We start from the raw sequence: 20,147 nt of genomic DNA on the forward strand, positions 1-20,147 counted from the left end.
CTCCAACAAATCCCTTAAATTCACCCAAGCTGCTCCCAGATTGAATTGGAGGTCCGTCCATCCTGATGAAGTCTTTAGAGTCTCTGACATCTTTCTCTTTAATTCATCACCGAGCTCCACAGAGCAGAACAAACATCACCTGCGGGTCCCACATGTTGGGCCCATTAGCTGCGGAGCTGTGGTCCAGGGGGGGGGGGGGGGTTGACTCAGGGTCTGTCCTCCCACACCACAGGCCCCCGATGAGGTTTCACCGCTGTGAAAGGCTCCTAGTATCGGCGTGATGAATGGACCCGGCCTCCCGATGAAACCCAGTCCGATCGCTGCCGTCTGGTTGACACATGAACATAATCGAGCTAACATCCACCCGCTCACACCAGTGGGTTCACACACTTAGAGGCTACTTAGCTGAGCAAACTCCACTGAAGAATCCATTCACGGGTCTCAATGCTTGTGTTGTCGGCCATGATGGTTTGTTTAACCGAACGCAGAGTGATGAAGATCCACAACCGGAGAACTGAGGCGTGAATTCTAATGCATTTTTATCTTTATTTCCAACTCAGAATTCTGAGCTTCTGCATCAGTTATCATCAGAATCAGATTCTCTCTGTAGAGGCTCAATCATAGACTCCACCTCTTCCCACTGGATATAGATGAAGATGAAACCTCTCTGATACAAACGCTGCCAGTGACACATCTCGACAGCCTCAGCTGTCAATCAAGACGTCTCAGCCTGTTTTTAAATCATCAAATAACTGATTCAATCCAAACTGATCAGGAACACTCAAACAAACATCAGTGAGATGAGAACGAATCTGAAATGACAGAAACATCTTTGACAAACATTTATTTAACGTCTACTTTGATATTTTAGTTTGTCCCATCTGCTAACATGGAGGAGTTGATGACCTGTACTGCCTTATTAAGACGATTTGGCTCTATGGATCTTTCATGACGTCCATCATTATTTACCATCTATGGACCAAATTATTTATACTTTCAGACATTCTTTTGTGCCAATAAAATATATTATAATTAGGGCTGGGCAAGTTAACTAGTTAATTACGAGTTAACTCATCACTTATTTAACTCAACTAATTGTTTTATCTCGCATTAACTCAGGTTTGATTATTTATTGTTTTATTGTGAAAGTCAGGCTTTTATTTTGTGAAAGTCTGTTGCTGACTGCTGCGGAACCGGAAAAAAGAAAATAATTGGCGGATAAACAACCATGGATAAGGCTACGGAGCTTTTACATGGCCATTTTCATTTTAAAGTTCTTCCAGACGGCGGAGTCGACAGAACCAAAGTAATTTGTAGCCAAGGTGAATTTTCTTAATACCGGAGTACTTCCTGTCTAAAATATATCGTATATAACGAAGAGGATAACATTAATGCCCTGGCAGTGGCATTGAGCTTTAATTTTGTATTTGCTTTGATAACATTGTTAAGTTGAGATTTACACTGAATATTTCATTTAACTGCTACTGTATTAAATGCTGATGTTAAAAGTGTTTGCACAACAAATGTTATGGCACTTTCGTTCATATGGCAGAACATTGAAAATAAAATTGCGCTAACCACTACTTTTTAATTCATTATTGGATTTTGCGTATACAAATGCAATTAATCGCGATTAATCAGGGAAATCATGTGATTAATCGCGATTAAAACTTTTAATCGTTGCCCAGCCCTAATTATAATAATAACCATGATAACATGAGCTGATGTGTGATGTTTTCCTCGTCTTTCTTTCGCTCTCCTCGACACAAAGAGTCCTTCACGCTGGTCTTTTCCTTCTGTTTGCACAAGGTGTGCACGTGAGATGAGGGTCTCAGCAAAATCACTTGTGGTCGGGATTAGAGGCTCCACACCCAGAAACACACACACACACACACACACACACACACACACATTTTTGTTTTAACATGTAAAGTCACGTTTGAGTGAAAGAAAACGAGACGGAGCTGAAATGAACAAAGGAGGAAACGAAATGAGAGAAGCAGTAACAAGAGAAACTCTTTGTAGTTTGATTGAATCCGGACTCGTCTCTTTGCACGTTGCTCGGGGAAATACTTTCTCTGTTCCAGTGCAGCTGAGCTCCATTAAAACACAGCAGAGGAGAGTCATCGGGTTATTTCTGGTCGTGTGAGCTCCGCCCCTTTCTTCCTGACTCTGTGGTGGAGGAATCTGCCTCTGAGGCTCGGGGGGGAAACAGCTGAATCAAAGCTGTGCTTATTTTGAGCTTTTATACATATTTTTTAAGCGAGATATTGTCAGAGCTTGTTCTTCTTCACACCAGACAGGAGAATTATCTTTGTTGTACATAATTTTAACATAAATAAATACATACATAAACATTAAATATCACAGAACTCTTTGCTGTGTTTCCATCACTTCAGCATCATAAAGAATCTCAGACTGTTGTGTCTGCGTCCGTCCGTCCGTCGTATGAGTGTGAATGTGAGCAGGTTTCCCTCTCACCGGTCTGTCGGCTGGCTGATGAAACAGGAGCAGGGCTCAGGGGTCAAGGGGAAAGGTCAGAGGTCGTCGTGTTTCATGAATGCCGCCCCAGACTGGACGAGCAGCGTCAACACAAATCCACTGAGGTCAGGACGTCACTGCGGAGTGAGACGAGTTCCACAAAGCGTCTCGTGTTTCCAGCGCCGGGTCCGGATCTCAGAGAATCAGCTGATGAGATCTGAAACTCACAGTTTCCCTTCGGTCCGTGTGGGAGGTCAGAGTCTGATTCTAACAGGACACGGCTGGTGCAGGACAAACCAAACGTTCTGTCTTCAGCAAAGTGTCCTGAAGACTCCAGCTGAGCCACATCAGGACATTTATTAGATAGATAGATAGATAGATAGATAGATAGATAGATAGATAGATAGATAGATAGATAGATAGATAGATAGATAGATAGATAGATAGATAGATAGATAGATAGATAGATAGATAGATAGATAGATAGATAGATAGATAGATAGATAGATAGATAGATAGATAGATAGATAGATAGATAGATAGATAGATAGATAGATAGATAGATAGATAGATAGATAGATAGATAGATAGATAGATAGATAGATAGATAGATAGATAGATAGATAGATAGATAGATAGATAGATAGATAGATAGATAGATAGATAGATAGATAGATAGATAGATAGATAGATAGATAGATAGATAGATAGATAGATACATAGATAGATAGATAGATAGATAGATAGATAGATAGATAGATAGATAGATAGATAGATAGATAGATAGATAGATAGATAGATAGATAGATAGATAGATAGATAGATAGATAGATAGATAGATAGATAGATAGATAGATAGATAGATAGATAGATAGATAGATAGATAGATAGATAGATAGATAGATAGATAGATAGATAGATAGATAGATAGAGTACTTTATTCATCCCCGAAGGGATATTAAGTTGTCATAGCAGCCGGTATATTTGAATACAATAAAATACAATACAATAGAATAAAATAAAAAATATTGAGGTAGAAAGAATAAAAAACAGAAACACAAGATAAATAGGTAGATAAGGTGCAGTGGCAAGATGATGGTAATAGTACTGATGATATGATGGTAATGTTATTGTTAGACAGTATATAAAAATAGTACAGTATATATAGTATATAATATAACATAATATATATTTATATATGATAGTAATTATACCAATATAAAAGCAGTATATAGTAATAATGGCAGCAACAGTATATATAATAATAATAGTAATAGTGATATAATAATAGTAATTATAACATGTACACATGTATAAATATGTGTAGATAGACTTATGTATACAAAGAATATACAGAGAGTATGATATAATATATGATATATAGTAGAGGTATGAATATGAATATAAGTATTTGACTATACAATAGGTAATATAATATACTATGAGTGTAAGAATATGTAGACAGTGTGCAAAATTAAATTAATAATTAAACTGTTGTGGGTTTAATGTGCAGAGAGTTAAACTGAACAGTTGTTTCTTCTCCTGATCTTCCCACAGATGTCCCACATCTCACATCCAGTCGCAAGTTCCTTTCAAATCTTTTCCAGCTGGAAGTTTCTCCATCATTTCCCCTGGTGCATTGTGGGAAAAAGCTCGTCCACCAAAATACACTTTGGTTTGTCTGCTTTCCAGCGTTAACACATTCTACTCTGAATTTGTGCAACGTGCATAACAACTGTTCTGAAGTCAGTAAAGTTCAGAAAGTGATGGAGCACTTTGTCTGTGTTGGATGGACCGGCTGCTGGATGTTCAGGTCACTGGGTCAGAATCAGCTTCACATGTGAACACCACACACACCATGTGTTTAACGTGAAGCCTTCACGTGTGCATCTGCTTCCCTCGTGTGCGACGGACACGAACGTGTGTATCTGCTCTCATACGACTTTACTGCCTTGTCTGACTGTAGTAAAGCTCCGTCGTAAAGAAGCATCCGGATGGACACGGCCCTGGGAAGGATTGGCTCTTTCCCAGTGAAGTTGATGGTTTGAATATACAGAGGAACACAGGGTTGACATGCAGAGAACGTACTTACACAGCAGATCACAGGGACTTGTGCAGACTTCACACGTTCTGAATGTGTATGAATGTTATGAAAGGAAGCAAACAACCCGCGGACGTCCTCCTGCTCCTGCTGCTGAGGAGGAGGAGGAGTCGTCCAGTGGCAGATGATCATTTAGTTTTTAATAAAATGTATGAAACACTGAAACAGGGGGAGATTCAGGAGAATTCCAGTTGTGGGAATGTTTCAGCTTCAGTTTACAGAAGCGGAGCCAGGAATGTTTATTGATTCCAGCTGCATCGAACCTCAGCGCTGATAAATATGACTTCCAGCACCGAGGGAGGGAGAGAAGCAGAGAAATTAAAAGAAAATGGATGAAATTGCTATGAAAATAGAAAGTTGTGGTTATTTTCCTGACCTGACATGCATTGCACAGGCCGAGGTTAGTGGAGTTGAGGGTGGATGTGGCTCGGCCTGGTGGTTTATACGACTCTTTACTTATGGGCTTTAATTAGAAGCTCCACAGGGAAACGTTCTGAGAGGAAATGGAAAGAATCGTCGTTAAGGAGCAAAGATTGAGATCCAGGCTTCAAACATGTAAAGATAATAATCATTTTTCTTTGAATCACTAGGCTGTAAACAGTGGGAGTGGGGGGGGGGGGGGGGGTTGATGCTGGGATGGGACCTGGGGGCGTGTCTCTGCTGGTTTAACAGGGAACTTGACACTGAGTCTGCTTGTGGTAATTTCTCTTCCCAGTAATCTGTCCCACAAGGGGGGGGGCGACGTGTTTTACTTTTAGTTTCAGTGTATTTTTACTCAACCACTTAATACGTTGCGCTCCGGTGGAAGCAGCCCAGCCCACAGAGGGGGGGCGGGGGGGGGCTGGCAGCCGACGGTCCCGGGGCAGGTCCAAGAGTCCGGAGTCTGAGTCTGTGTGAACAGTCCGGGAGAAGCTCCAGAGCTGCGAGCTGCCAGAGGAGAACCCGAGAGGAGAACCCGAGAGGAGAACCCGAGAGGAGAACCCGAGAGGAGAAGCTGGGAGGAGAACCCGAGAAAGAGGAGAACCCGAGAAAGAGGAGAACCCGAGAGGAGAACCCGAGAGGAGAACCCGGGAGGAGAACCCGAGAGGAGAAGCTGGGAGGAGAACCCGAGAAAGAGGAGAACCCGAGAGGAGAACCCGAGAGGAGAACCCGAGAGGAGAACCCGGGAGGAGAACCCGAGAGGAGAAGCTGGGAGGAGAACCCGAGAGGAGAAGCTGGGAGGAGAACCCGAGAGAGAGGAGAACCCGAGAGGAGAACCCGAGAGGAGAACCCGAGAGGAGAAGCTGGGAGGAGAACCCGAGAGAGAGGAGGACCTGAGAGGAGAACCCGAGAGGAGAACCCGAGAGGAGAAGCTGGGAGGAGAACCCGAGAGAGAGGAGGACCTGAGAGGAGAACCTGAGAGGAGAAGCTGAGAAAGAGGAGGACCTGAGAGAGAGGAGGACCTGAGAGGAGAAGCCGAGAGAGAGGAGAACTCGAGAGGAGAACCTGAGAGAGAGGAGAACCTGAGAGGAGGACCCGAGAGAGAGGATAACCTGAGAGGAGAACCCAAGAGAGAGAGGAGAACCTGAGAGAGAGGAGGACCTGAGAGGAGAACCTGGACCCGGACCCACGTCACGCTTCTTCTCCACCCTGCGGAGGATCCACTGGATGAGTTGAACTCTTCTGGAGATGTGACGTGTTGGAAAGTTGAGCAGCTACTTCTCTCTTGTTGGATCTGGTGATTCAGATCTTTCAGATTCTTTCAGATTGATCTCTTGATTCAGAGATGATCTTCTCTCTCCTGGGATCACACGTCATAACGGAAGCGTCGCTGAAACCAAGTTGTGGATCTAACTTTACGCGCAGCGAACTTTTCTCCTTGTCTCCTTCGTGTGAGCCACAGATCCTCCAGTGATCTGGGTTCCTCCAGCAGGATCCAGCAGGAGCGAGGGTCTGAAGCAGATCCGGTCCCTTCCTTCTAGCATGTGTCCTCTGTCTTCATCTGGATCTCAGTGATTCCACCTCAGATGCGCTCGGATCAGGATCTGGGCTCCAGCGCTGGATCTTCACCTGCTCCTCAGTGAGAGATCATCTGGCTCCAGGATGAGGGCTGCGGTTCTCTGTGGTCTCCTCGTGTCCCTGCTGACCTGGACCGGAGCCGCGGACAGACAGACAGGTCCCAGGCAGAGACGCGTGAGACCGGCTCGGGTCCCGGAGGACCCGGACCCGGGACCGGACCCGGGTCGCCTCCTCAGGCGCCTGCGTCCCGGGTTCGGCTCGGCCATCTCCGTGCACAGCCACCAGGGGGCGGGGGGTGACGTCCAGGCTGATGAGGGGGTTCCTGTTTACAGCAGGACCAGGACCGTGCAGGGCCGGAGAGCAGGGGGCCAGGGGCTGGGGCCTCGGAGAGGGGGGGCCGCGCAGACTGCCCCCCCCACTGCACCGGACCTGCAGAAAGACGAGGGCTCACCAGGGGCCAGAGCCCGGGTGAGCCGGATGCCCAGCGGCGCCGGGTCACCCAACCTCCTGGCCAGCTTCGCAGGGAAGAACCGCGTGCTGGTGATCTCTGCTCCTCACGACTCGGACGGGTACTACCGCCTGATGATGTCTCTCCTGAAAGCAGACGTGTACTGCGAGCTGGCCGAGCGCCACGTGCAGCAGGTGGTCCTCTTCCACCAGGAGGGCGAGATGGGAGGCAAGGTGAGGAGGATCACCACGGAGGGCAAGGTGCTGGAGGAGCCGCTGGACACCGCTCTGATCCCCAGACTCATGAACGTCCTCAAGCTGGAGAAAGGTAAAGATGGTCCAGGTCCTCCGGGAGCTGGTGAGACCCTCACCGGACTCTGTGCATGTTTGAGTTTGTCTGAATGTTTTATATTCTGGTTTCACACCTGAAAGTCCACTCAGCTCATCACCTGCATCAACACACTATTCACCTGACACGTGATGTTCTGACCTGCAGGGAAGTTTGAGATGGTGCTGCTGAAGAAGACCCTGCAGGTGCAGGAGAGGTACCCGTACCCCGTGAGGCTGGAGGCCATGTACGAGGTGATCGACCAGTCGCCCATGAGGAGGCTGGAGAAGCTGCGGCAGAAGGGCTTCGTGCAGAAGTGCAGAGGAGCTGGAGTGGAGGGTCAGGTGGAGGAGGGCACGCTCACAGGTGAGGGTCCTCTGGGTTTAGAATCATTTAGAAACATCACAGGAGGAGAAGCCACCTCCGTCCATCTCCATGTTCTACTCTAAACCTGCAGAGAGTCATCTTAGGCTTGTGTTGCCGGCTCAATGTAATTTAGTTTGTGGTTTTCACGGCAATAGAACATTAAATGAAAAAGCAAAACTTCAAGGAGTGTGTTTTGTGGATATACAGGTTTGAAACATGGTTCATATTCTGTTCATGAGAAGCAAAACACATTTATATAATTTATATAACAGTTGGTGAAGGCAACTGAGGAAATTTAGTGAAAGAAAGAAATTCAACCTCTGTTTTTTAATCGTGTGTGTGTGTGTGTGTGTGTGTGTGTGTGTGTGTGTAGCCGTAGACACACCTGTAGAAAGAAAACCAGGGAAGAAGATCCTACGCAAACCCACACAGACAACAACAACAACAACAACCACAACTGCTGCAACCACGACCACAACACGACCAACCACCACAACGACCACCGCAACCACAACTACAACCCGGCCCCCCACCACCACCACAACCAGAGCGACAACAACAACAACAACAACCAGAGCAACAACCACCAAAGCCACCACTACCAGAAGAACCACCACGACAAAGAGAACCACCACCAGCGCCACCCAGAGGCCGACCAGAGCTCCCACCACAGCCCCGTGGCTCCCGGCCCCCCGGACCACCGCTGACCCTTACTACGACCCCCGAAGAGAGAAGACCACGCCGGCCGGAGACAACCGCACGGACAAGGACACCAGGGACCCACACGACCGCAGGATCGTACCGGCTACACACAGACCCTCCAAGATCAAACCCACCAGGAAGAAGACCGGAGCAGAGAAGGTGCTTTGAGTCCTTCAGCTAAATCCTCTTTAATCTCTGTGATCAAAGTACATTTAACCAATGACTCGTCTTTATCTGTGCAGGTGTTGACCAACGAGTACGAGGACAGGTACGTTCCCAGCAAACCAACGGCGGTCGATCCCGAGGAGACGGAATCCTTCACCAACGTCAGCCCGACCAAGAAGGTCAAGGGCAAACACAACAAGCACGACAAGAAGAAGAAGAAGAACGACAAGGCGGTGAAGAAGGCCGAGAGGAGAGCAAAGGCTTCGAAGGAAGGGAAGGTCGGGGGAAAGAAGAACGGGAAGAAGCTGGTGAAAACCCCAGAGACAGACGACCAACCAAGAACCACCAAGAAGCCGACGCCCCCTCCCAAAGGATCGCTGGCCTCCTTCCTGGACTACTTCGAGAACAGGAGGCGTCTGCTGGTGAGAGAGAGTCCTTCCATTTCACTCTCTTGTGCTTTCTCCCAGTTAAAGAAAGTAAACCAGACCAGTATAAACCCACAGATCAGAGTCTGATGAAACCATTAACTCTCAGAATCATGAATGTGAATCTGGACGTGATGACACTCCAGCGTTTAACAAGAAGTGTTGAGCAGCAGGAACAGGAAGTGACCTACAGTTTATCACGAGTCCATCAGGAGGGAGGGAGTTTGTTTTAGGAAACTACTGGAAAGATACTTTTAAAAGCCAAACATCTGGATTCATCATTTGTATTTTATTAATATTAACAAACCAGACGTCTGTGCCTCGGGGCAGATAATCAATCACTTGTTCCCCTTTTTATTTCCAATCTGTCTGTTTTCATGTGTTTTATAATCATATATTTAAGTTGCTGCCATATGAGGAGACGTAAACTATGTGGAGCAGAAACCGGAGCCGCTGCACAGCTGTGTGCAAACAGACACACACACACACACACACACACACACACACACACACACACACACACACACACACACACACACACACACACACACACACACAGCTGTGTGCGAACAGACTGAGTGTCTCTGTGCAGATTCTTATCACAGCAGTGCTGTGGGCAGACTGGGGAAATATGCCCCATCCTACGCCTGCAGGTTAATGTAAACATCACCTCTGCTGTGTGTGTGTGTGTGTGTGTGTGTGTGTGTGTGTGTGTGTGTGTTTCATTGTGTACACATGACACTCTAACCTCCCTCCCTCCCTCCAGCTGGTCACGTCCCCCGGCGAGGACCACAGGATGTATGCTCAGCAGAGGGACGAGTACCTGGAGTCGGTGTGTGAGATGGCCATCAGGAAAGTGTCCATCATCACCATCTTCGGCTCCCTCACCAACTCCACCATGAAGATCGACCACTACCAGCTGGGTGAGTGGCTCCAGCTGCAGGAACATCTCTCTCTCTTTATGACACTCTATAGTTCTGGAAGAAGTTTGTAACTCAGACTTCCAGGCAGGAGATGATTGTCACTTCTCTCCGGCGGTTTCCCGGCAGCGCTTCCATCTGGTCGGGTGAACGCCTCCTTCGCAGGGCAGCTCGTGGCGCTCGCAGCTGCTGAGTCACACTGAGGAGGATTGTTTATGAGAATCCAGAGTCTCAGTGGATGTTCTCTGTGTTCTCATCTCACTGTGAAGAAAAGAGATGAGGTTTATTTCGGTCCTCTCTCCTCTTGTCCGCCTGTAAACGTCCTGTATGTCATGAAGTGGATGATGTCTGATGGATTTCATAGTGAATGGGAAACATCTGCTCCTCATGTTCCTGGACAATTGATCTTTTTCACAGGATAATTGATTTATTCTTATAATTTTCAATCCTTACATGTGAGAAATAGTCTTGAATCTTTAAAAAGTCAAATATAATCTCAGTTATTCGGTAAACATGAATCCTTCCTACGTTCAACTGGACCTTTCTTCTTCTCTGTCTCCCTTCGTCTTCTGTTGCTTTTCACACGTTCACCATGTGAAGACAGAGACAGGACAGTGTCTCCTGTCCTGTCTCTGTCCTCTCATCCTCACAACATGTCAAACTGGAGGATTCGACGATGAACTCTGCTCCAAGTGAAACATTCAGAATGAACAGTGACTCTGCCAAAGCCACGTTGCTGTGCAGGTGACGGACGCTGACCTCTGAGTCACATCGTCTTAGTTTCTGTTCGTTAAACTTCACGGACGTGTTTACTCTCTTTCTTCACCTCCGCAGAGGAAGTTATTATTCCACCTCCTCCATTTGTTGGTTTGTTTTTCTGCAGAATTACATGAAAACTTCAGAATTGATTTTCTTGAAGCTCGGTGGAAAGATGTGTGGGCTGACTCATCACACACACACACACACACACACACACACACACACACACACACACACACACACACACACACCAAACCACTGCTGTTATAATAGGAAGTGTTGTGTTGTTTATTTTTGGAAGTCCGATCTTTCAGAGGAGGATTTCACAGTCGTCTCAGCTGCAGTTCGTTAACATCAAGACATTCAAACTCACTTTGTAGAACTTTACGAGTTTCACTCCACACGACAACCAGGTCTAATCCACAAGGAATTCTGGGAAAAGTGGAAAAGTTACGTCACCCACCCCCCCACCTCACCACTCGGTTACAGTTTTGTTCCTTTTACCGGCCAGAGGGTGTGTGTGTGTGTGTGTGTGTGTGTGTGTGTGTGTGTGTGTGTGTGTGTGTGTGTGTGAGAACTTGTGCTGTGTACAAACAACATGTTCTTTCCTCTCTGAAAGAAGCAGTTGTTGAACTAAACCTCCTCAGTTCAGTTTGAGTTTTAGGTTTTTTGTTGGTTGCTAAGCAACACGGGCTGTCCGACTGAGTGTGTTTGTGTGTCCGTGTGTTTGAGTGTGTGTGTGTGTGTGTCTGTCTGTGTGTGTGGTGGGTTTTTCCTGATTCGATGGCCTCATACATATTACACATCACAGCGTGGGGGAAACAACCGAGAAACACTGTTCTGTGGTCTGTGTGTGTTTGTGTGTGTCTGTCTGTCTCTGTGTGTGTTTGTTTTCGGGTATGTGTGTGTCTGTGTGTGTCTGTGTGTGTCTGTGTGTGAGGGAGTGGTGATTAAAGGCTCCGGTCTGTATAAACGCCGGCTACAGTAAATTTGGTCGGGCTCCGTCTCTGCCAGATCTGAGTGAATCAAAGCGTCTCTTTGTGGACTCGTCCCTGATTCACTGGTTTCCACTCGTCACTTTAATGTCAAACACACGATTCAAAGAGCTCAGCAATGGGAAACACCTTTTACTCCTCACGTGTTCTTATGGTTTGTTGGATGGGAGAACTCCTCGTCCGGTTTGTTTCATGTAAACACGTCTCTCACTACAGCTGCAGTCAAACATACACTTCTCACTCTCTGATTTATTTTTCTCTGTCACAGAATTTCACTGTAAATTTGTGTTCAAATTCAAAATGAAGTTTGCATGAGGAAGTCCTGACTCCCAGAATCTGACCTCTGTGTCTCCTTCGTCTCCAGAGAACGACAAGTCGATGAAGGGTCTTCGTCAGGAGGACCTGGTGAACCAGGACCTGATCACAGAGCTGAGGAAGGAGTTCAGCATGATGCACGATGACTTCTACATGGTGCTGACCGACCTCGACATGAGGGTCAAGGTAAGAACTGGCTTCCTCCGGCAGTAAGAGCTGCTTCCTCTGAGCTGCTTCCTCTGAGCTGCTTCCTGTGAGCTGCTTCCTCCAAGCTGCTTCCTCAGAGCTGCTTCCTCCAAGCTGCTTTCTGTGAGCTGCTTCCTCCGAGCTGCTTCCTCCGGCTGTAGGAGCTACTTCCTCTGAGTTGCTTCCTCCAAGCTGCTTCCTGTGAGCTGCTTTCTCTGAGCTGCTTCCTCCGACTGTAGGAGCTGCTTCCTCCAAGCCGCTTCCTCAGAGTCGCTTCATCCAAGCTGCTTCCTCCAAGCTGCTTCCTCCGAGCTGCTTCCTCCGAGCTGCTTCCTCAGAGCTGCTTCCTCCAAGCTGCGTCCTGTGAGCTGCTTCCTCCGAGCTGCTTCCTCCGGCTGTAGGAGCTACTTCCTCTGAGTTGCTTCCTCCAAGCTGCTTCCTGTGAGCTGCTTTCTCTGAGCTGCTTCCTCCGACTGTAGGAGCTGCTTCCTCCAAGCCGCTTCCTCAGAGTCGCTTCATCCAAGCTGCTTCCTCCGAGCTGCTTCCTCTGAGCTGCTTCCTCCGAGCTGCTTCCTCTGAGTTGCTTCCTCTGAGCTGCTTCCTCTGAGCTGCTTCCTCTGAGCTGCTTCCTGTGAGCTGCTTCCTCTGAGCTGCTTCCTCCAAGCTGCTTCCTGTGAGCTGCTTCCTGTGAGCTGCTTCCTCTGAGCTGCTTCCTGTGAGCTGCTTCCTCCAAGCTGCTTCCTGTGAGCTGCTTCCTCTGAGCTGCTTCCTCCAAGCTGCTTCCTGTGAGCTGCTTCCTCTGAGCTGCTTCCTCCGAGCTGCTTCCTCCGAGCTGCTTCCTCTGAGCTGCTTCCTTTGAGCTGCTTCCTCCCAGCTGCTTCCTCCGAGCCGCTTCCTCCGAGCTGCTTCCTCCGAGCTGTTTCCTCTGAGCTGCTTCCTCCCAGCTGCTTCCTCCGAGCTGCTTCCTCCGAGCTGCTTCCTCCGAGCTGTTTCCTCTGAGCTGCTTCCTCCCAGCTGCTTCCTGTGAGCTGCTTCCTCTGAGCTGCTTCCTCCGAGCTGCTTCCTCTGAGCTGCTTCCTCCGAGCTGCTTCCTCCGGCTGTAGCAGCTGCTTCCTCTGAGCTGCTTCCTCTGAGCTGCTTCCTCCGAGCTACTTCCTGTGAGCTGCTTCCTGTGAACTGCTTCCTCCGAGCTGCTTCCTCTGGCTGTAGGAGCTGCTTCCTCTGAGCTGCTTCCTCCCAGCTGCTTCCTCCCAGCTGCTTCCTCCCAGCTGCTTCCTCCGAGCCGCTTCCTCCAACCGCTTCCTCCGAGCTGCTTTCTCTGAGCTGCTTCCTCCGAGCTGCTTCCTCCCAGCTGCTTCCTCCGAGCCGCTTCCTCTGAGCTGCTTCCTCCGAGCTGCTTCCTGTGAACTGCTTCCTCCGAGCTGCTTCCTCCGGCTGTAGGAGCTGCTTCCTCTGAGCTGCTTCCTCCCAGCTGCTTCCTCCCAGCTGCTTCCTCCCAGCTGCTTCCTCCGAGCCGCTTCCTCCAACCGCTTCCTCTGAGCTGCTTTCTCCGAGCTGCTTCCTCCCAGCTGCTTCCTCCCAGCTGCTTCCTCCCAGCTGCTTCCTCCGAGCCGCTTCCTCCAACCGCTTCCTCCCAGCCGCTTCCTCCCAGCTGCTTCCTCCGAGCTGCTTCCTGTGAGCTGCTTCCTCTGAGCTGCTTCCTCCGAGCTGCTTCCTCTGAGTTGCTTCCTCTGAGTTGCTTCCTCTGAGCTGCTTCCTCCCAGCTGCTTCCTCCCAGCTGCTTCCTCCCAGCTGCTTCCTCCGAGCCACTTCCTCCAACTGCTTCCTCTGAGCTGCTTTCTCTGAGCTGCTTCCTCCGAGCTGCTTCCTCCGAGCTGCTTCCTCCCAGCTGCTTTCTCTGAGCTGCTTCCTCCGAGCTGCTTCCTCCGAGATGCTTCCTCCCAGCTGCTTCCTCCCAGCTGCTTCCTCCGAGCTGCTTCCTCCGAGCTGCTCCCTCCAAGCTGCTTCCTCCGAGCCGCTTCCTCCGAGCTGCTTCCTCCCAGCTGCTTCCTCCGAGCCACTTCCTCCAACCGCTTCCTCCCAGCCGCTTCCTCCGAGCTGCTTCCTGACTGATGGCAATGCCAGGTTTTAGTTATTTGTAAAACATAAACATATTTGATTGAAAATACATTTGTTTGTGTCTATGCACATTTTGTAATTAATTAACCAGAATAATTCAGTTTTGTTAAAGGGTTTTAGTGAGAAGTCAAATCAGTGGTGAAAACACACCAAATAAATAAAGCAACATTTAAATGAATATGTTAAGAGTGTAAAAGGCTCCAGTCCCTGAATGTGGACAGGCTGTAAAAGACGTCTCGTGATATTTTAATATTCTGAATGTGCTTTTAATAATCAACCTCTAAAGTTCCAGGTTGAGACAGAAATAAGTTGTTTTTCTTCTTCGTTTATGACTCTTCTGTTTTTTTTAAATCTCTTATTTACCCGCTCAGCGTCCGTCTGCCCGACACGTCGTCTCTTTCTCTCTGAAGGTGGACGGACGTGTCCTCATGCTGCCGTCACCAAGACACTGTTTTAATTCACACTACATGACATTTGCCCGACACCTGTGTGTGTGTGTGTGTGTGTGTGTGTGTGTGTGTGTGTGTGTGTGTGTGTGTGTGTGTGTGTGTGTGTGTGTGTGTGTGTGTGTGTGTGTGTGTGTGTGTGCCAGGGTAAACCACCAGGCTGTTTGTGGACTCATCAAAGAGACCAGTGTTCATGTCTCCGCTGACGTCTGTGAATGTTGGAGGATGTGGGTTCTGGGCATGAGACAGAGAGGAGGAGGAGGTGGAGGAGGAGGAGGAGGAGGAGGAGGAGGAGGAGGAGGAGGGTGGGAGGCAGAAAAACCCAGAGGAAGGTGTGAGAGTGTTTGTGCGGCTGTGTTAAATTTCCCTGCATGTGTTAGATATTCATGTAGAGATTTCTAAAATGAAACGTGATGCGGCGCTTTCCCTGGAGTTCTTCTGGAGAACACACAAATCACGTTATTGGAAACAGGTTGAACTCTGTTTTCTCCTCTGTGATGTTTCCAGATGTTTGTTGGTTCTTCCACAGACACATTGATGTATTTATTCTGTGGCTTCAAATCAGCCTCTGGCGGAGAATGACGGCTTCTCTTGATGTTCTTTTGTCAGCAATCCTACGAGGTTCCCATCGCCATGAAGGCTGTGTTCGACTACATCGACACCTTCTCCTCCCGCATCCGAGAGATGGAGCAGCAGAAGAGGGACGGAGTCGAGTGCAAGAAAGAGGACAAGCCCCGGTCGCTGGAGAACTTCCTCTCAAGGTGAGACTGAGAGATTCACTCGGTTATACTTCTTTGTTTAACTTGCTGAACCTCCATGGAAATGATCTGGTTTCTGAAGATGAACTAGTGAAGAGACAACTTTCCACAGTCCATCAAAAGTCCAGACTCACTGTCCAGCAACCACAACATCGACATCTGTCCTGAACTTTTAGCTCTCGCCAACTGAAATATGCTCCAATATTCAATCTGCAAAGTTTCTTACTCGATCACTTTCTCTTTTACTCTTCCTCGTAATGTTCCAGCATGGTACACCAGAGTTAGAGGCCTCCAGGGGGCGCTGTGGCAATGAACGACCTGCAATTCTTCCAGTTATAATTTTGAATGCCATTAGAATGATTTTGAAGCTTTTATTTTAAGGTTTAAAAACTACGTTGTATTATTTCAGAGTAGTACTCTGTCGGTTCGTCTCCTCAGGGTTTTGAAACCTGTCCTGACCATAACCCTGGGATTTGCCTCCATTCGGCCATGAGGTACATGAGGTACATGAGGTACATGAGGTAAATGAGATACATGAGGTACATGAGGTACATGAGGTACATGAGGAACATGAGGTACATGAGGTACATGAGGAACATGAGGTACATGAGGTACATGAGGTACATGAAGAACATGAGGTACATGAGGTACATGAGGTACCAAGGTACATGAGGTACATGAGGAACATGAGGTACATGAGGTACATGAGGAACATGAGGTACATGAGGTACATGAGGTACATGAGGTAAATGAGGTACCAAGGTACATGAGGTACTTGAGGTACATGACGTACATGAGGTACATGAGGTATATGAGGAACATGAGGTACATGAGATACATGAGGTACATGAGGTACTTGAGGTACATGAGGTACATGAGGTACATGAGGTGCATAAGATACTTGAGGTACATGAGGTACATGAGGTACATGAGGTACATGAGGTACATGAGGTACAAATGTACAAATAAACTACCAACCACTGGTTTTATAGATGAAGACCTCGACCTCCTTTGTAACGTCGTCGGACTGAAAACACTAGAAGTCCTTGATCCGAGTTCTTCTGAGAGTCTGGTGGTGGGAGTTCTTTGTGTGGTCCCAGCAGGCGGAGCCTCCTCCGTCAAACATCTGCTGCTCGGCTCAATAATCAAACCACAGTTTATGGTCATTATAAACAGCACAGTGTGTTCCAGGGATATTAAAAGCAACACAAACTCCCGTCAGTCCCTCAAGGCCGAACCGCTGTCGGAACCAGACAGGGTGTCTCTTGTTGCCATGGAGACCTGGGCTCCGGCTCCAGATCGCAGTGCGGAGATCTGGAAGGTTTCTGGAGATCTGGACCATAATTTGGGATTGTGAGCCTCTGGCGGTCGGGGGGGTGTGTACAGAACTTTCACTGCTGAGCCAACGTGCCACTTAAGTCCAGGCTGAACTTTCCTGTGATTGCAGGTTCCGATGGAGACGCCGCCTGTTCATCATCTCCGCCCCCAGCGACGAGGAGTGGGCCTATCAGCAGCAGCTCTACGCCCTGAACAGCCAGGCCTGCAACCTGGGTGAGTCTCCTGAAACCAGTCGTCCTCATGGAGTCTGAGTGTGAGGCCGGTGGGCAGAACCAGCAGAGTGTTGGGAGGGTTTCTCTGCTCAGGCTCACGACAACTTCCTGTCGCTGCAAACAAACAAACATAAATATCTTCACTTCCTGGGAAGGTTCGACCTGAAAGAACAAATGTAGAAACTCAGGATGAATCGTCTTTGTGTTGATTCAGACGTCAGAATAAAACTAGCTGACTTACAACAGTAAGAATATATTTGGGAAATGTCAGACCACAAATCAATAAGTTCATCATGTGAGGGAACTGACAACCTGAAAGGATCATATCTGTGTGTGTGTGTGTGTGTGTGTGTGTGTGTGTGTGTGTGTGTTTGTCAGATGACAGAAGTGGAGCTGCCTCATCTTCTAGTTTTGTTTATGTGAAGTGAAGATTTCTGACGTTTCTCTGGATCCTGAGTCTCGGCTCCCTCAGACGTTAGAAAACAGATAAACAGATAAACAGATAAACAGATAAACAGATAAACAGATAAACAGATAAACAGATAAACAGATAAACAGATAAACGTCACGTGACTTTGACTCTGACTCAGTTCAGCTTCTTTTCAGACTTTATTCGATGCAGAACTTTGAGCCTATAAGTTACTTCTGGTTTTTAAGTTGAACATTTCAATAAAAGTCTCTATATGCTGGACGTTTCCACTGATTATCCTGCTAATGGTTTGTTATTGATCCATAAAACCTTTACAAACGATTTACTAACCATTCAAAATAACTTAAATCTCTGACAAAGAGTTTAAGTTTTCATCCATGTCTGTTCAAATCAGCTGAACTCCTCCAGAGAGTTGTTACAGGGACGAGCTTCGAGAGGAACTCGGTAAACTTTGGTTCGAGGGAGGATCCAAGATTTTTCACTCTTTAAATTCACAAGATCTGAGGTTTTTACATGTGAATAATTCATGGATTTTTGTTGAAATTATATTTAACTGTAAGTCTGACGTCAGATTGTTTTTCCATATGAGCGAGTCACATGGTGGAAGCTTCGTCTTATCAGTCACACGACGCTGAGAGGACGTTTCTCCTCTCGTGTTGTTGCTCTTGGCCGGTCGGCTACCGGGCTGTTCCCTCTCTCTCCCTCTCTCCCTAGCTCCTTCCCTCCCTCGCTCTCCCTTCCTCCCTCCCTCCCTCCCTCCCTCCCTCCCTCGCCCCGGGCCCAGACAAAGGGCCGTCCTGCTGACTGCGCTGCTGAACGCCTCAGAGTTCTGATCCTGGGATTCCGGACTTGGCGCTCGCAGCTCTCCGGTGTTTACCTTCTGGCTGCAGAGGAAACAGATTCTTTTGGCAGATTTCTCCAGGCCCACGTCCTCCAGTTACCCAGAAAGCATTGCACAGACGTGTTTGAAGCTGTTATCTGTCTGACGTGTTTCTCTGATGTGACACAGGTCTGAGGCACATCTCCATCCTGAAGCTGGCTGGCACGGACCTGGCAGACATGGGCGGAGTCCTGGAGCTTTATCCAATCAATGGTAAGAACTTTGATGGTCAAAGGTCACTGGGACCTTGGGAATGAAACAGCTCAGAAAAACCTTGAGGGAATTTTTTAAAATTTGGAACAAACATTAATTTGGACTCAAAGATGAACTGATCAGATTTTGTTGGTAAAAGAAACTTTCAAATGAGTCTGGGACACGAACCTGTGTAAACTGAAGCTGTTAGAGGAGGCATACGACCACAGGGAGGGAACTCTAGATCACAACTGTTCTCAGGATCAGAAGAAACGAGTCAGGCTCGAGTCGTCTGAGGTTGTTGAGATTCTTCTTGTAGCATTAGAGCTCAGCATGTGGAGACACAGTAACCCTGAGGTCTGCTCAGTGAAACATCTTCCTCTTCTTCCTGTGAACTCCTCTCTGCTCCTCTGCTCCGTGCAGGCAGTGCCACGGTGGAGCGTGAGGGTCTGTCGCCCAACCTGGTGAAGGACATGAGGAACTACTTCCAGATCAGCCCCGAGTACTTCTCCATGCTGCTGGTGGGGAAGGACGGGAACGTGAAGTCCTGGTACCCCTCGCCCATGTACTCCATGGCCATCATCTACGACCTGGTGGACTCCATGCAGCTGCGCAGACAGGAGATGGCCATCCAGCAGTCGCTGGGCATGCGCTGCCCGGAGGACGAGTACGGCGGCTACGGTTACCACCAGCATGGATACGAACACGGGTACCAGGACGGCTATCACCAGGGCTACGGCTACTAACCGGGCGTGGGCGTGGTCTAACCGAGGATGTGTCCTCTCAGCTGGAGCTTCTCTCTTCCTTCCTGCCCCGGTGGTCCTGAAGGTCTTCAGCACTTCACCGCTCCACTTCTTTCACTTGTGTAACAGTCGGTTCCTTCTGACGACTTTAATCTGAGCTGGTAATCCAGCCGATGGGCAGGTGAGGCTCAGGGATCTGTTGAATACTTCAGTGCTTTACACCTTGTTGCTTTAAGTTTCCTTAACTTCAGGTCTAATTCACATCGTGGTGTTTCCAGCACAGACCTTTATTTTGTAGATATCGGGCTGAAATAAGACGTTTATGTATTTATTGGACATCTGCTGCATCCGAGGTGCAGTTATCGACTATTGTATGAAACTGAATCACGTTTTTTTCTCCTTTGTAAAGTTTCTTTGCTAAACAATGTTCTTATTTATACTCTATTGTCCTATATGAAAATAAACATTTGTTTGCTACCACTCGTGGTTTTTGAATTTGCTCACAAGATTCAGACGGAGGGAAAAGCAAGAATATTTAGAGCGAGGTCTCCTCCTAGTGGCTCAACACGATGTTGACGGGTGAAGACAACACATTTCTACATAATATCTCAAAATGGGATATAAATAACAAAGCTTATGATTCATTCTCCAGGTCAAACACATTCAAAACGAATGTATTTTCCTGCAGGGTTTCCAATCATAAAAAAACATGTTAACTTAGTTTAGAAATTTATAAAAGTTTGTTCCATAACAGAAGCTTGAGTCGTTCTGCAGCCGCAGGTTTGGCTACAACATTTTTTCTTTTGCATTTCACTCTTAAAATTAAACACCATAAAAATACA

The 20,147-nt window shown here is 47.7% G+C and overlaps 1 protein-coding gene across 1 annotated transcript; it reads left to right on the top strand.

Moving 5' to 3' along the window:
* The first annotated feature begins 6,086 nt into the window (after positions 1-6,086).
* ccdc80 (coiled-coil domain containing 80) lies at positions 6,087-19,785 on the top strand. Its single transcript, XM_061088456.1, has 10 exons — positions 6,087-7,355; positions 7,524-7,721; positions 8,095-8,582; positions 8,666-9,010; positions 9,780-9,936; positions 12,052-12,188; positions 15,362-15,513; positions 16,958-17,061; positions 18,500-18,583; positions 18,986-19,785. The coding sequence occupies exons 1-10, from the start codon at positions 6,665-6,667 to the stop codon at positions 19,306-19,308; spliced, it is 2,679 nt and encodes an 892-aa protein (XP_060944439.1). The 5' UTR covers positions 6,087-6,664; the 3' UTR covers positions 19,309-19,785.
* The last annotated feature ends 362 nt before the right edge of the window (positions 19,786-20,147 follow it).

This window comes from Limanda limanda, chromosome 16 (genome assembly GCF_963576545.1).
Source record: "Limanda limanda chromosome 16, fLimLim1.1, whole genome shotgun sequence".
Taxonomy (NCBI): Eukaryota; Metazoa; Chordata; class Actinopteri; order Pleuronectiformes; family Pleuronectidae; genus Limanda; species Limanda limanda.

Excerpts from the sequence above, each read along its gene's own strand:
- ccdc80 (XM_061088456.1), top strand. The coding sequence starts at position 6,665 with ATGAGGGCTGCGGTTCTCTGTGGTCTCCTCGTGTCCCTGCTGACCTGG. Across the intron at positions 7,722-8,094 it reads GGAGGAGGGCACGCTCACAG|CCGTAGACACACCTGTAGAA; the intron begins GTGAGGGTCCTC and ends GTGTGTGTGTAG. Across the intron at positions 15,514-16,957 it reads CTGGAGAACTTCCTCTCAAG|GTTCCGATGGAGACGCCGCC; the intron begins GTGAGACTGAGA and ends CTGTGATTGCAG.